The sequence below is a fragment of the Tursiops truncatus genome, chromosome 9, assembly GCF_011762595.2.
Source record: "Tursiops truncatus isolate mTurTru1 chromosome 9, mTurTru1.mat.Y, whole genome shotgun sequence".
NCBI lineage: Eukaryota > Metazoa > Chordata > Mammalia > Artiodactyla > Delphinidae > Tursiops > Tursiops truncatus.
In genome coordinates, this window is record NC_047042.1 from 12,811,174 (window position 1) to 12,826,558 (window position 15,385).

The 15,385-nt window shown below is 37.4% G+C and overlaps 1 protein-coding gene across 2 annotated transcripts in view; it reads right to left on the reverse strand.

Moving 5' to 3' along the window:
- SUGCT (succinyl-CoA:glutarate-CoA transferase) overlaps positions 1-15,385 on the reverse strand; it is a 689,175-nt gene that overhangs the window by 447,311 nt on the left and 226,479 nt on the right. For both annotated transcript variants that reach the window (XM_073809536.1, XM_033862875.2), the window contains 2 exons: positions 13,392-13,463; positions 1,876-1,973 (listed from right to left, as the gene is read on the reverse strand). In XM_073809536.1, the coding sequence (XP_073665637.1) occupies positions 1,876-1,973; positions 13,392-13,463 (170 nt within the window). The remainder of the gene's footprint in view (positions 1-1,875; positions 1,974-13,391; positions 13,464-15,385) is intronic.

The window sequence follows — 15,385 nt, forward strand, 5'->3', positions numbered from 1 at the left end:
AGACATAAGAACCTATGGGTTCCAAAATGCTGAAACTCCCACTTCTGGGTATATATAAGAGGAGAAAGAAGAAGGTGTTAGGTTATTTAATTCACCCCAAAAAGAGAAATTTGAAATTAAACTGTTACAGATGCTGCTAGAAGTCTGTCCACAATAGAATTCTATAACAGAATTTAGCAAGGAATACAGGTTTTAGGACACAGGAAACCAATAATTTAACTCTGTGGTTCTTAAAGTTAGAAGAGTGCTGGCAACTCAATAACAAGATGACACGTATCTGCCTAGGTTTTGTATTTTCCTTCGGTCCACGCTTCTCACAGCATGGATGTGATTTATTTAGACTCTCCAAGAGCTTTTGATAAGGTTCTCACAAGTGCCTGTTATTGAAACTTGGTAACCGTGGTGTGAAAGGAAAAAGTCATATCAATGAATTAAATGAATCAAAAACTGCTTGAGAGGCAAAGAGGCAAAAAGCAGAGATAAAGGGCCAATTCTCATGGGGTGAAATGTTAATGACTGAGGGCTCTCCGGCTTTGCAGTAGAATCTGAGTTTTATTTAACTAATGACCAAGAAAGGGGAGCCCAATTCTCATTCCCCTCTTCTCTGTATATCAGTCCCACACACAGAGGCCCCATTGGTTGAAGGAGGAGATACAGGCAGCATAGAGAAGAAGTGCTTAAAATCCAGGAAAAAGCAAATAGGTAATGAATGCAGACTCATGTAGAGGTCCCCAAAGGAGAAGGGAGGAGGAATAAACATAACATTAGCAGAAGTTTTTTTCTAAGAACTTTCGCTTGTTTGTTAGTTTTTTAATACAATTTTCAAAGGTTACACTCCATTTCGTTATTACAAAATATTGGCCATATTCCCCGTGTTGTACACTACATCCTTGTAGCCTATCTTACACCCTATAGTTTGTACCTCCCACTCTCCTACCCCTGTATTGTCCCTCCCCCACCTCCCCACTGGTACTCAGTTTGTTCTCAATATCTATGAGTCTAAGAACTTTGATATATCTATGCTACATGGAAACACAAGGGCATTTTCAAAAGACAAGATATTGTATTTGAACAAAAGTTCTTAATTTATTGGTTTGATGACAGCAAATGTTCCATACTGAAGAATGGTTCACATGGGCATTGAGATCCACAAAAACCACAATCTATTCCTATAGATAGAGAACTTAGATGTAAACAAAAGTGAAACTGATAGGAAAGAGTAAGAATTATTAACTTTTTCTGAGGCAAACTTGAAAAATTGATACAGGTTTTAACAAAAGTATAACCTGACATGAATGGAATAATTTGAAAATCAAATACTCTAATTGGTCAGCATTAATCCTTTATGACTCAATCTGCCATTTTCAAAACATCAACATGACAAACTACACAGAGAGGCTCAGAAAAGCCAACAAGCTCTTGACTGAACCTCCCTTATCTCAGTTTCCTTATCTGTAAAATGGAAATAATAGAACTTCCCTCACGGGATGATTATAAGGGTTAAATGAGATCATGTATGTAGAGCGATTCATACAGTAAATGTAAAAAATGATGTTGAATTATTACTGTTAGTATTTATGATAGACTAAACCCAAACACTTACATGCCACAGAGAAGCAACTAATGCAAGCTATTGTGATGTTCTTATTTGTATCATTGTTATGATGCAATACTTAGAAAGACATGTGAAATACTTTCAAACGCTTTCAAACAAAGAAAAACATAGCTTTAAAATATATTTCCACTAACGAATTTTGTAAAATGAAAGATAATTATAAGTTAATCTAAATAAGCCAAAAAGAGCACCACAAAATGCCAGATAAATGCTAATAACATATTAATTCTTAAAGGTACAAACAGTAGAGCCAAGCTTACCGTGTCGATAGTATTTTAATAAGCTCTTTTCTATTCTGTACCCGAAGGTGGTTAGTTCTATACTTGGAATCATCAATCAGTTCAGGCAAATTCAAGATCTAAAAGGGAAAAAGAATTTTAAAGTGTAATTCACAAAATTTTTGTGTACCTGCCTGTGGGTACTAGTGTTCAGGACCTACCACTCCATCCTCAAGACCATTCCTTGCTGGTCTTTATACTTCTTAACACAAGGATATATGGAGGGAAGGATCATGCAGTTAGGATGGGTCATGCTGGTGACTGGTTTTCTCATTTATAAGAAGGTTTTACTACATTTAAGCATGAGCCTACATACAGGAAAACCGAAAAGCAGTTATCAGACCCCCCGTAATATCTTGTACCCATTTATGAGAATATAGGAGAAGAGTTATCAGATTCCCACAGTAAGTCTTATCTAGAGGAAACAGAGATAGAGGTACAAATTGGGTAAAACTGACCTAATTCTAAGAACCAATAACATAAGTGCAAGTCTGCACTTACATCAAGCTCATAATCAACATATATCTTGTAGGTACATTCACTTATTTGTTCCACATGTAAATAAAATAGTATTATCTGTCCCAGTAGTCCTATCCAGGATGTTGTACAAGGTGCTAAAATAAAGGGGAAGCATACACACTTGCCCCAAATGCTTACCGTTAAAACAATGTCAAACTAAAAGATACTCCTCCTATAGAAGTGTCCCTATTTTTCTTTACTATGACTCCCTGAAGGAATAACAAATAGAAGTGCTTTTATATACTTCCTCTTTCGCTCCTCCTCAGTAAAGAGAAAATCTATCCTGGAAGTCCCAGTGGACATCTTGCAATTTTAACAAGACCATAATGAAAGTACCAAGTGGATTTGGAATGGAAAAGAAGTTTTAAAAAGAATGTGTGGAGGCAGTGTTTGGCACTTGTGTTGGAAAGTCAGAAGGAGCATTTATGGGCTAGGGGCAGGCCATGTGGCCTACAGAAAGCTTCACTACCTCTATTAATGTATTTGCCTTAAATATAAACACGTAGTGGTTTCATTTGTTTCCCACAGTTTAAATAAAGTCAATCCATTAATCATCTTACAAAGGAGAGAGAAGTGAAGAAGATTCCCTGAAGTAAAGAGAGCATCTCAATGGTGTAATTTCTCTTTCACATGTTTCACTCATTCATTTCCTTTAGGAATAATAAAGACAGCATTACTCTCTCAGATTTTAAAAAGTGACACCACATACAGTGCCCTTTCTAGAAACCTCCCTGTCACCACACCTGATCCAAGAATTGGCCTCAAGGCTTATCCAGGAATCAAAACACACCCTCCCCCACCAAGAGTGAACAAGTCATTTCAAGAAAAAGCAAGTGCCTTCACTAGATCACATGTTAAATTTATAAATGTGGCCTCACCCAGAATACAGTGTAAGCTACACAAAAAACTACTCAGTGTTTGCGCTCAATGGTAACTGGGGTGCACTCATGTCTCCTTCTCTGAATATGACTTATTGGACCTCTTTTCTCTTTGAAAGTTGGTGTTAAATAGTGGGTAAAGTAATTATCCTTCTGTCTTCAACTATGCCAGCATTCAAAATGTTTCTAGAGAGACTGCTTCAAGAGCTGTGGTCATAACCATGCTTTAGGTGCTTGAAAGAGAATGCTGCCTGGGACAAAATGAAACAATGTAAGTGAAAGTGCTTGACATATTAAGCATTAAATAAATGTGAAATATTCCAAGTAGGTACTGTTTCTCCCCAAAGAGATAAGAAAGCATGTGTTTGTTCAAAAAAGAAGAATGGGAAAGAAGGGAGAATGTAGGGGAGGTTATCTACTTAACTTTCATTTCTTAAGGATATTCCTATTGGATATAGAATTCTGCAGTTACGGTTCTTTCCTTTCGGCCCTTTAAACATGTTGTGCCACTTCCCTCTGGGTTCTGCCGTTTCTGACAGGAAAGCTGCAGTCAACTGAGTCAGTGTTCCCCCAAATGTATCAACAATACGTCATTCTCTCTGGGTGCTTTCAAATGCTGTTTCTTGGTCTTTAGTTTTCAGCAGTAATATTTTGATGTACTTGGGCATGGATTTATTTGGATTTATCTTATTTGGGGTTTGCTGAAATTATTAAATCTGTATGTTTTTAATCTTTCACCAAATTTGGGAAGTTTTCAGCCATCGTTTCTTCAATGGCTTCAATTTTTTTCAGTCTGTTCTCTTCTCTCCTTCTGGGACTACAGTGACATAAATATTAGATTTTTTTGTTATTGTCCCACAGGTCCCTGAGTATCTGTTCTTTCTTTCATTTTGGGGAGGGGACTATCTTTTTTTCCTTTCTGATGTTCAGACTGAATAATTTGTATTTATCCATCTTCAAGTTCCTTGACTGTTTCCTTTGTCACCTCCATTGTGCTACTGAGCTCATTCAGTGAGGTGTTTGTTCCTGTATTTGGTGGTTGTATTTTTCAGTTCTAAAATGTTCATTTGGTTCTTCTTCAAATCTTCTATTTCTTTTCTGGACATTTCTACTTTTCTATTTATTTTAAGTGTCTGCGATGCTTGTTGGAGTATCTTTATAATGGCTGTTTTAAAGTTTTCATGAGTTAATTCCCACATCTGTATCATCTTGGCATTGGCATTTATTGATTGTCTTTTCTCATGCAGGTTCTGGTTCTTCATACGCTGAGTAATTTGGGATTGTATCCTGGACATTTTGAATATTATGTTATGAGCCTCTGAGTCTTGTTCAAATGCTACAGAAAATTTCTGTTGTTATTGTTTTTAGCAAGCAGTTCACCTGGTTAAGTTCAGTCTGCAAGTCCCAACTCACCTTCTATGTGCTTTGCTTCTACAGTCGGTTCAGTTTCCAAAGCCTTTGCAATTGCTTTTTGAACCTGTGCCCTACTTAATGGTCATGCTGCAACCTGGGAAGCTGTCTATTTGTTAATAGTTCTCAACATCGTCGGTGTCCTGATTAGGACCAGATCAATGCATGTGCAGCCCAGGGGTGAGCGCAGGGGTTCACAAACAACTTCAGGGATCCCTTTCTGAAGCTTTTCCCTCTCTGCAACCTCTTTCCGGTTCCCTAGAGCTCCCTCTAGTTACCCTACTCCCCAGCATACTTCCAGGGCAGAGGCCAGTCAGTGGAAGGGCAGAGGAAAAAGCATCAAGGACTCAGCCCTGTCTTTTGGGATCACAGCTCAGATACAAGAAAGGGCCCCTTCCTCGGAGTCTGGCTGCTGCTCACCCACCGCTGCCGCTACAGGACTGCTTGGAGGCTGGGGGGTGAGAAAACGAGAGGACAAAAAGGGAGGATGTCCACACTCTCTCTGACATTAGACTCCACTTTTATGCTCCCCGCACCAGGAATGAAGGGCATCTCCTGGAACTCAGCTCTGTTCCCTGGGGCCCACTCCCAGGTTTCAGGCTGTGTTCATGTAAAGGAATAATCAGAGGGAAAAACCGGCAAACATACTGCCAGTTTAGAGGTATTTCAAATTCTGGTATTCCTTCCCAATTTTCCTGCTATTACTTACTTTTCACAGTCCTCATACAGATGTTCCGTGCATTCTGTACAGGTTTTATCACTGTGTTCCGTGGGTGGGACAGGGAGAAATGTGCTTACTCCATTTTACCCAGAAACAGAATCTCCACACCTAATTGCTAGAAAGGCCATTTATTAAGTTCATGCTGTGAGCCAGGGACTGAACTAAGTGTTTTACTTATCTAATCTAACTTTTAAAAAACCCCAAAAGTTATATATTAGTATAGTTATGTATTATAACCTTCCTTTCATCATGAGGGCACTGATGCTTAGCAAAGACTAAGTGCCTTTTGCCAGAGATCACCTGACTGGTTCCAAGATTCACAGAATGCCCTAGAATTCAAATGTCCTCAGACCACCTGCTCTAAAATCAACTATAGGGCCTGTTAAAATTGAAGTTTCCCGTGCCCCACCTCACATACTAAGTCAAAATCTTTGGGACAGGGGCTCAAGGAGGTTTCCTATGCATGCTAAAGTTGAGAACCAATGTATATTGCCTCCAATAAAAGAAACTTTCAGTCTATATGACTTTTAAAAGGATGTCAGTGTATTTCAAATAGGAATGCCCATTAGTGTTGGCATCAATCAGCTTAGAATAGCTTACATGTGCTCATGTTCCCTACCCTTCCATATCATGTTAAGGGACATAAAATAGGGTTTGTTATAAGCCAAGGTTCACTTTATGTGCAAGAAGATTTTCTGAAGCCCAAGCCTTGAACCCAAAGCTCTTACTACCACTCTGATCCCTGACAGTAAGAGTATTCTAATAGGGCCCCTCCCAACGAAGGTATTAGTCAACCAGTATATCAAACTCTCTTTTGGAAACAGATTGGGCGTAAGTAAATTCTACTCATTCGTCACAAACAATACTGCCACATTTCTCCCCAGGAGGTAGAGCAGCCCTGTCTTTCATGATGGACTTTACGTGGCAAAAGAATAATTTTGATACGCTCATTGTCTAACTTGGGGTCCTCCACTTCTACAAGGCCAGCCTGAACTATAATACCCTCCGTAATAGATAGAGCTGAATAAAAAGTACCTAGAAAAAGCTCGCTTGCTATATATGGGAAGGGGGAGAACCTTGCATCAAATAAGGAAACAGATGATTTTTTTTCCTTAGAAAAGGTTTTTAGGACAAGTTTACATGTAAGGGTATAATTATGAAGGTGAAAAACTCAAATCAGATTGCAACGTTTGCTGAAGATGCCTAGTAAATGATGTAGATAACAGTAAAATCCTATACACATAAAACTTTTCTTCTGAGGATCTCAAAGGGTTTTATAGACATTGCCTTAATGGCTCATAACAGGGATTATCATTCCTAACTCACATATGGGAAAAACAAGGTCAAGTATGCCATTCTCCAAGGCCCTCTGCTAGTCTCCTTTTTAAAAAATGTGTCATAACACACCATAACAATAAGTCATATTTTAGTACTAAAACTGATGGCAAATATTCTGCTTTGATATAAAAATCTTTTTCAAAAAAAGTTCTTATGGATATTTATGAGGAAGTTCAAAAGTTTTAAATTGATCAGCAGTAATGAATCAAAAATAAAAAGAATTCAGTGCAGCTATTTTCAACAGTGAAGAATATATCAACCAGTAATTTCTACCCCCTCCCCACCCTGATTCTGGAGAGAGAAAACTCCAAAACATATGGCCCAGGAAGAAAATCTGTCCTTGTTTATAGCAATGAACTGGCTTTTACATCTCTGCAGCTAGAGTACGCAAATGACTTCACAGGCAACAGCTTCCGTATGTTTTATATTTTTAACATTGACCGTTCATAATAAAGGTTCTTTGATCCCAGATCAAATGTTTGAATCAATTTTCTCTACACTTACTCAGAGTCACCATTATAAAAGCTCCCCTCTTTCCCACCTCAGATGTTCCAGCCTTTCCTGCAACTGGAACTATCTCCATTTGTCACCTTCTCTGAGGTACTTCCCACCCCTTTGCTGTGGTTTTTAGCTGTGCTCGTTAACCTCTCATATGAAAGAGGCACAGCAATAAATAATTTTTGTACATAATAAGTTAACTGCAGTAAATAAGGTTCCTCTAAGGAATTCACAGGCATCTTTATTAAAACTGAAAGCTCATGGTACAAGGAAAAAGAAACCTTTCCCAACCAGTAAAAAATCCTCAACAGGTAAGGCCTTTCTCTACATGTAAGAAAAATAAACTTTTATATATATATATATATATATACACACACACACATTTAAACTAGATTATTTGCCTGGGATTAGAACTCTAAAAAGTGAACTGAAAACTAAAGCCTTAAATAAAAACAAAAGACCAGAGTCTGGATAAATGATAAAAACATCAAATTGAAAAAAAATGTCCAAGCAAGGCTAAAAATTGAGAATATCTTCAACATAAAATTACTTTAAATAATTCCAAGGCCTTTATTTAAGGCCTTGTTTAGGAACAACATTTTTGTTTTCTTGTTTTTTTAGTTTTTGACTGTGTTGGGTCTTCATTGTTGCATGTGGGCTTTCCCTAGTTGCAGCGAGCGGGGCTACTCTTTGTTGTGGTGCCCGGGCTTCTCATTGTGGTGGCTTCTCTTGTTGCAGAGCACGGGCTCTAGGCCCACGGGCTTCAGTAGTTGTGGCACGTGGGCTCAGTAGTTGTGGCTCGCGGGCTCTAGAGTGCAGGCTCAGTAGTTGTGGCACATGGGCTTAGTTGCTCCCCGGCATGTGGGATCTTCCCGGACCAGGGATCCAACCTGTGTCTCCTGCACTGGCAGGTGGATTCTTAACCACTGCATCAGGGAAGTCCCCAGGAACAATATTTTTAACATGACAATTGCTAAAAACTTAAAACATGAATTTTGCAGAAAGGTACTCATTAAACAGACTAATTTGAAGAAAAAAATTAATTTTCTAGTGGTAAGAAAATAAATTTGGTAGTAGAATAACTATATTTGGGCCTAATTATATCTTGTGGGGTTTGAAAAAGGAGAAGAAAAAGAAAGAAGAGAAAAAAATCTTTTTCCTTCCATATCTTGGCTATTATACGTAATGCTGCAGTGAGCATAGGAGTGCATATATCTTTTCAAGTTAAGTGTTTTCATTTTCTTCAGATATATACCTTTAAGTGGAATTGCTGAATTGTATGGTAGTTCTATTTTTAACATTTGAGAAATCTCTATATTGTTTTCCACAGGGGCTACACCAATTTACAATCCCACCCACAGTGCAGAAGTGTTCCCTTTTCTCCACATCCTCACCAACATTTGTTGTTTCTTGTCTTTTTCATAATAGCCATTCTGGACAGGTGTGAGGTGAGATCTCACTGTGGTTTTTATTTGCATTTCCCTGATGATTTGAGATGTTGAGCACCTTTTTTTTTTAACTTACTACTATTGGTTTATTATAAAGGATACAACTCAGGATTAGCCAAATGGAAGAGATGCACAGGGCAAGGTATGAGGTGGGAGGGTGCAGAGCTTCCATGCTCCACTACCCTCCCATCACCTTGCTGTCTTCACCAGAAGCTCTCTGAATCTTATAGTTCAAAGGTTTTCATAGAGCTCAATCTCCAGTCCCCTTTCCCCTTACTGGAGGTTGGTAGGTGGGGCTAAAATTTCTAACCCTCTAATCACTTGGTCTTCCTGGTGACCAACCCATCCTGGGGCTACCTAGAGACCCCACCCTAAGTCACCTCAGTAGCATAAACACAGGTGTGATTGAAAGGAGCTTGTTGTGAATAACAAAAAACACTTCCATCATTCAGGACATTTCGAGGGTTTTAGGAACTCTGTGTAAGAAATCGGGGACAAAGCCTAAGTATATTTTTGTATTTTACCACTTCATAGAAGGAGAAAGAAAAACCCACTTCTATCCTACCACCCAAATATGGTCTGTATTAGCATTATGGAATACTTCCAGGCTTTTTTGTGAATTTTGAGTACTATATTTATATTAGCATGGCAAACATTTTATGCTAATATTTATATTGAAAAAACGTATTGCTATTGCTTTATGAATGTCACTCAGATCTCATCTTAATGTTATTTCTTCAGAGAGACTTTCCCCTGACAACCCAGCCACTATTTTAACACAGTAGCCTATTTTAATTCTTGGCATGGCACTTACCATGGATCATTTTGGAGTTTTGTTTATTTATTTATTATCACTCTCCCACTGAGCATCTTTCATGTACCTGTTAGCCATCTATACGTCTTCTTTGGAAAACTGTCTATTCAGAACTTCTGCCCATTTTTTAATTGGATTGTGTGGGTTTTTGCTATTGAGTTATATGAATTCTTTACCTATTTTGGGTATTAACCTATAATCAGATATATGATTTACAAATATTTTCTGCCATTCAGTAGGTTGCCTTTTCATTTTGTCAATGATTTCCCTTGCTGTGCAGAATCTTTTTACATTGATGTTGTCCCACTTGTTTATTTTTGCTTCTGTTGCCTTTGCTTTTGCCAATAAATCTTCACCAAGACTGATGTCAAGAAGCTTACCACCTATGTTTTCGTCTAAGGGTTTTATGGTTTCAAGTCTTATATTGAAGCCTTTATTCTATTTTGAGTTAATTTTTGTATATGATGTAAGATAGTGGTCCAGTTTAATTCATTTGCGTATGACTGTCCATTTCCCACCACTATTTATGGAAGAGATTGTCCTTTCCCCATTGTATATTCTTGGCTCCTTTGTCATAAATTAACTGACCACATATGAGTGAATTTAGTTTTGGCTCTCTATTCTGTCCCATTGATCTGTGTGTCTGTTTTTATGCTAATGCCATACTGTTTTGATTACTATAGCTTTGTAATATAGTTTGAAATCCAGGAGCATGATGCCTTCTCCCTATTTTTCCTTGTTCTTCTTTCTCAAGATTACTTTGGCTATTTAGGGTCTTTTGTGGTTCCATATAAATTTTATAATTGTTCTATTTCTGTAAAAAGTGCCACTGGAATTTTGATAGGGATTGCACAGAATCTATAGATGGCTTTTGATAGTACTGACATTTTAACAGTATTAATTCTTCCAATCCATGAGGACAGAATATCTTTTCATAATATCTTTTCATTTATTTGTGTCTTCTTTAATTTCTTTCATCAATGTCTTACAATTTTCAGTGTATGGGTCTCTCACTTCCATGGCTAAATTTACCCCTAGGTATTTTATTCTTTTTGGTGCAATTGTGAGGTTGTTTTCTTAATTTCCATTTTTTATAGTTTGTTATTAGTGTACAGAAACACAATAGATTTTTGTATATTGACTTTTATATCATGCAACTTTGCTGAATTCATTTACTGTTCCAATAGATTTTTGGTGGAATCTTTAGGATTTTCTAACTATAAAGTCATGTAATCTGCAAGTAGAAGTAATTTTACTTTTTCCTTTCCAATTCTGATAACTTTTCTTTCTTTTCCTTGCCTGATTGCTCTAGCTAGGACTTCCAATTCTATGTTGAATAACTCTGGTGAGAGTGGGTATCCTTGTCTTGTTCCTGATCTTAGAGGAAAAGCTTTCAACCTTTCACCACGGAACATGATGTTAGCTGTAGGCCTGTTATATATGGCCTTTATTATGTTGAAATATGTTCCTTCTATACTTAATCTAAGAGTTTTTTATTATGAATGTTGAATTTTGTCAAATACTTTTTCTATGCCTATTGAGATGATCATGATTCCTTTCTTTCATTCTAATAGTATGATATATCACATTGATTGATTTGTGTGTGTTGAAACATCCTTGCCTCCCAGAAATAAATCCCACTTGATGATGGTGTAAGATCCTTTTAATGTATTGTTGAATTAAGTTTGCTAATATTTTGTTGAGAATTTTTACCTCTGTACTCATTAGGGACATTGGCCTGTAGTTTTCTTTTCTTGTGGTGTCCTTGCTGGGTTTGGTATCACAGTAATGCTGACCTTGTAATATAAATCTGGAAGTGTTCCCTCCTCTTCTTTTTTGGAAGAGTTTGAGAACAACTGGCACTAATTCTTCTTTGAATGTTTGGCAGAATTTACCAATCTGGTCCTATGCTTTTGTTTGTTAGGAGGTTTCTGATTACTAATTCAATCTCCTTACTAGTAATCAGTCTCTTCAGATTTTCTATTTCTTCATAATTCAGTCTTGGAAGGTTGTACATTTCTAGGAATTTATTCATTTCTTCTAGGTTGTCCAATTTGTTGGCATATAATTGTCCATAACAGTCCCTTGCAATCCTTTGTATTTCTGTGGTATCAATTATGACACCTCCTCTTTCATTTCTGATTTTTTTTTTGAACCTAGCTAAAGGCTTGTCAATTTTGTTTACCTTTCAAAGAACCAGCTCTCAGTTTCACTGATCTTTTCTATTGTCTTCTTAGTCTCTATTTCATTTATTTCCGCTCTGATCTTCGTTATTTCCTTCCTTCTACTAACTTTGTTTGTTCTTCTTTCTCTAGTTCCTTGAGGTGTAAATATAGGTTGTTTATTTGAGATTTTTCTTGTTTCTTGAGGTAGCCATCTATCGCTATGAACTTCCCTCTTACAACTGCTTTTACTGCAATCCATAAGGTTTGGTATGTTGTATTTCCATTTTCAGTTGTCTCAAAGTATTTTTTAAATTTCTTTTAATTTCTGCATTGAGCCAGTCATTTTTATAGTTGTATGTTGTTTAATCTCACACATTTGTGATTTTCCAGTTTTTTTCTTGTAATTCGTTTCTAGTTTCATACCATTGTGGTCAGAAAGGATGCTTGGTATGACTTCAATATTCTTAAATTTATTAAGACTTGTTTTGTGGCCTGACACATGATTTATCCTGGAGTATGCTCCATGGGTACTTGAGAAAGAATGTGTATTCTGTTACTTTTGGATGGACTGTTTTTATATATCTGTTTAGTCCATCTGGTCTAACTTAAGACCAATGTTTCCTTATTAATTACCTGTCTGGATGATCTATCCATTCATGTAAGTGGGGTAGTAAAGTCCCATACTATTATTGTATTGATGTTTAGTTCTTCCTTTAGCTCTGTTAATATTTGCTTTCTATATTTATGTGTTCCTATGCTGAGTGCGTAAATATTTACAAATGTTATATACTCTTGTTGGACTGACCCCTTTATCAGTATGCAATGCCCTTCTTTGTCTCTTATCACAGAAGTCTATTTTGTTGGATATAAGTATTGCTACCAGAGCTTTGTTTTGGTTTCCATTTGTATGAAATACTTTTTACATACATCCACTTTCAGTCTGTGTATGTCCTTACATCTGAAGTGAGTCTCCTGTAGGCAGCATACATATGGGTCTTGGGTTTTTATCTATTCATCTACTCCATGTCTTTTGAATGGTGAATTTAGTCCATTTACATTGATAGTAATTATTGATAGATATGTACTTATTGCCATTTTGTTAATTGTATTCTGATTGTTTTCTAGTTCCTCTGTTCCTTTCTTTTTCTCAGAAAAACAATCCTGGTATTAAAAATCCCTTTAAAATGACTTTTCCCTTTTTGTTTGGACTAGTAGACAGGTCAATTTTTAGCATAATTTAAGCTACTATGATTCTTCATTTAAAAATACAGCCAGAGGGCTTCCCTGGTGGCGCAGTGGTTGAGAGTCTGCCTGCCGACGCAGGGGACACGGGTTCGTGTCCCGGTCTGGGAAGGTCCCACATGCCGCGAAGCGGCTGGGCCCGTGAGCCATGGCCGCTGAGCCTGCGCGTCTGGAGCCTGTGCTCCGCAACAGGAGAGGCCAAAACAGTGGGAAGCCTGCGTACGCAAAAAAAAAAAAAAAAAAAAAAATACAGCCAGATACATCAATTTTACAAAACCAGAGTGCTAATTTAGACCCTATCCTTAGGATTTGTAAGCATAGAAAAAGCATACTTTTAGGTGCTAACACAGGGAGCCTTGAGTATAGACTTAGCAACATTGCTCTAAGCAAAACTGAATTTTCCTGGCTTTGTGCAAAATAAGTTGTTGCATATATTATCCACCCATCCCAAATATTATAGATTACCTTGCACACAGTAGCAAACTGTTGGTTATTTCCTGCTCCAACTACGAGATATCCATCCTTGGTTTTAAAAGCCTAAAATAAATACATACATACATAATTATATAATTTTACATATTGAGAATACCACAAAAATTGTCTTTAATTTTTCAAACTTTTATATAGAATCCTTGTTCTAAAGTAATGTTATTAGTTAAATCAATATCAACTAATTAGTATATTTTTCTCTTATATTTGCATAGTTGTCATTTGAGGTTTTCAAAGCACTTCCCATCTCTTCCACTAACTGTTATATCATTGGAAGCAGGGGGGAAAATGTGTGACTTAGAAAAATAAAGAAAATATTGGATTTTCATAACATCAAATTCTATATTCATTATAGTATGGATTAATGTTGGATTTTCCCCAAACTTTGTGTTTTGTTTGTTTCCAGTTTTTCTCATCGGGCAAAAAGAATGACGGTACATTGTTTTCTACAAAGCATACGAAGAATACATGGAAAAAAGGAAGGAAATAAGGGAGGGAGGAGAGAAGGAGGAAAGAAAGGAAAGTGGGGTGGAAGGAAGATGAGTAATGGAGCTATATTTTTCTCTTTGAAAATCTTAGATATAAATTTTTGGGTAATTTTCACTTTCTAGTAAGTGAAAAATGACACACCTGGACCTCGTGTGGCCTTATGTATCTGAGAATGCCTGTTCCTTTTAGGAGACATGGTCATTTGGTAAAAGCCAGAGACATATTAGTGACTGATACCCCCACCTCCCATAGCCTTAGCCCCATGGAGTACTTTGCAGCCTCCCTGATCCACATTTGATCACAGTGATGGTCGGAGGAAACAAATTTTACCCTCAGAAGGCCTCATTCCTGCTTTCTTTAAGTAAATGAGTTGCTTTAGTTTCCTCTCTATGTAAAACTTGCTCTGTATCTTCAACTACTTTTTCTTCACTTACTCCTGCCTCTGAGAAAGATAACTCCTATCTTCCTTGGCACATCTTACTCCTAGGCTAATGACCTTAGTTTTACCTTCACTCACATCCTTCAGAACCCTGCTCAATTAACTTTTATGTCTTCATTTCCACTGGATCCTTTTCTTCTGTTTACATGTAAGCTCGTGCTTACACTAAAAATATTAGAAATAAAATAAAATTTGGGGCTTCCCTGGTGGTGCGATGGTTAAGAATCCACCTGCCAATGCAGGGGACACGTGTTCGAGCCCTGGTCCAGGAAGATCCCACATGCCGCGGAGCAACCAAGCCCGTGCGCCACAACAACTGAGCCTGTGCTCTAGAGCCTGCATGCCAAAACTACTGAGCCCGCAAGCCTGGAGCCCATGCTATGCAACAAGAGAAGCCACTGCAATAAGAAGCCCATGCACCGCAATGAAGAGTAGCCCCCACTCACCGCAACTAGAGAAAGCCCGTGCATAGCAACAAAGACCCAATGCAGCCAAAAATAAATAAATAAAATAAATAAATTTTTTAAATAAATAAATAAAATAAAATAAAATTTGCATCAATCCCGACACCCCTCTCAAGCTATCTTGAAATTTTCTCCCTTCCCTCTATCTCTAAATAATATTAAAGTGCCAGTTCTTCACCAACCACCACATTCCAATGCCCTTTGTCATCAGGATTCTTATCCTAACACTACACTGAAATAATTCTTTCTTGACCCCTCTGTATTATTTGGTACTGTTAACCATACCCTCCTTCAGGAAAGTGTCTTGTCTCTAGGCTTTGTCTGGGTTCATCTCCAATCTCTCTGACATGTTTTCCACATGCCCCTTTTACAGGATTATCTTCTCCTAACCTTCAGCATTACTTAAGCATCTGTATTTGGTCTTTTACTTCACTGGCTTCTTATGGTAGCCACTAGCCACATGTGAGTATTAAATTTAAATAAACTAAAATTAAATCAGCCAGTCACAAAAGACTACAAATTGTGATTCCATTTATACGAAATGTCCCAAATGGGCAAATCAATGGAGACAGAAAGAT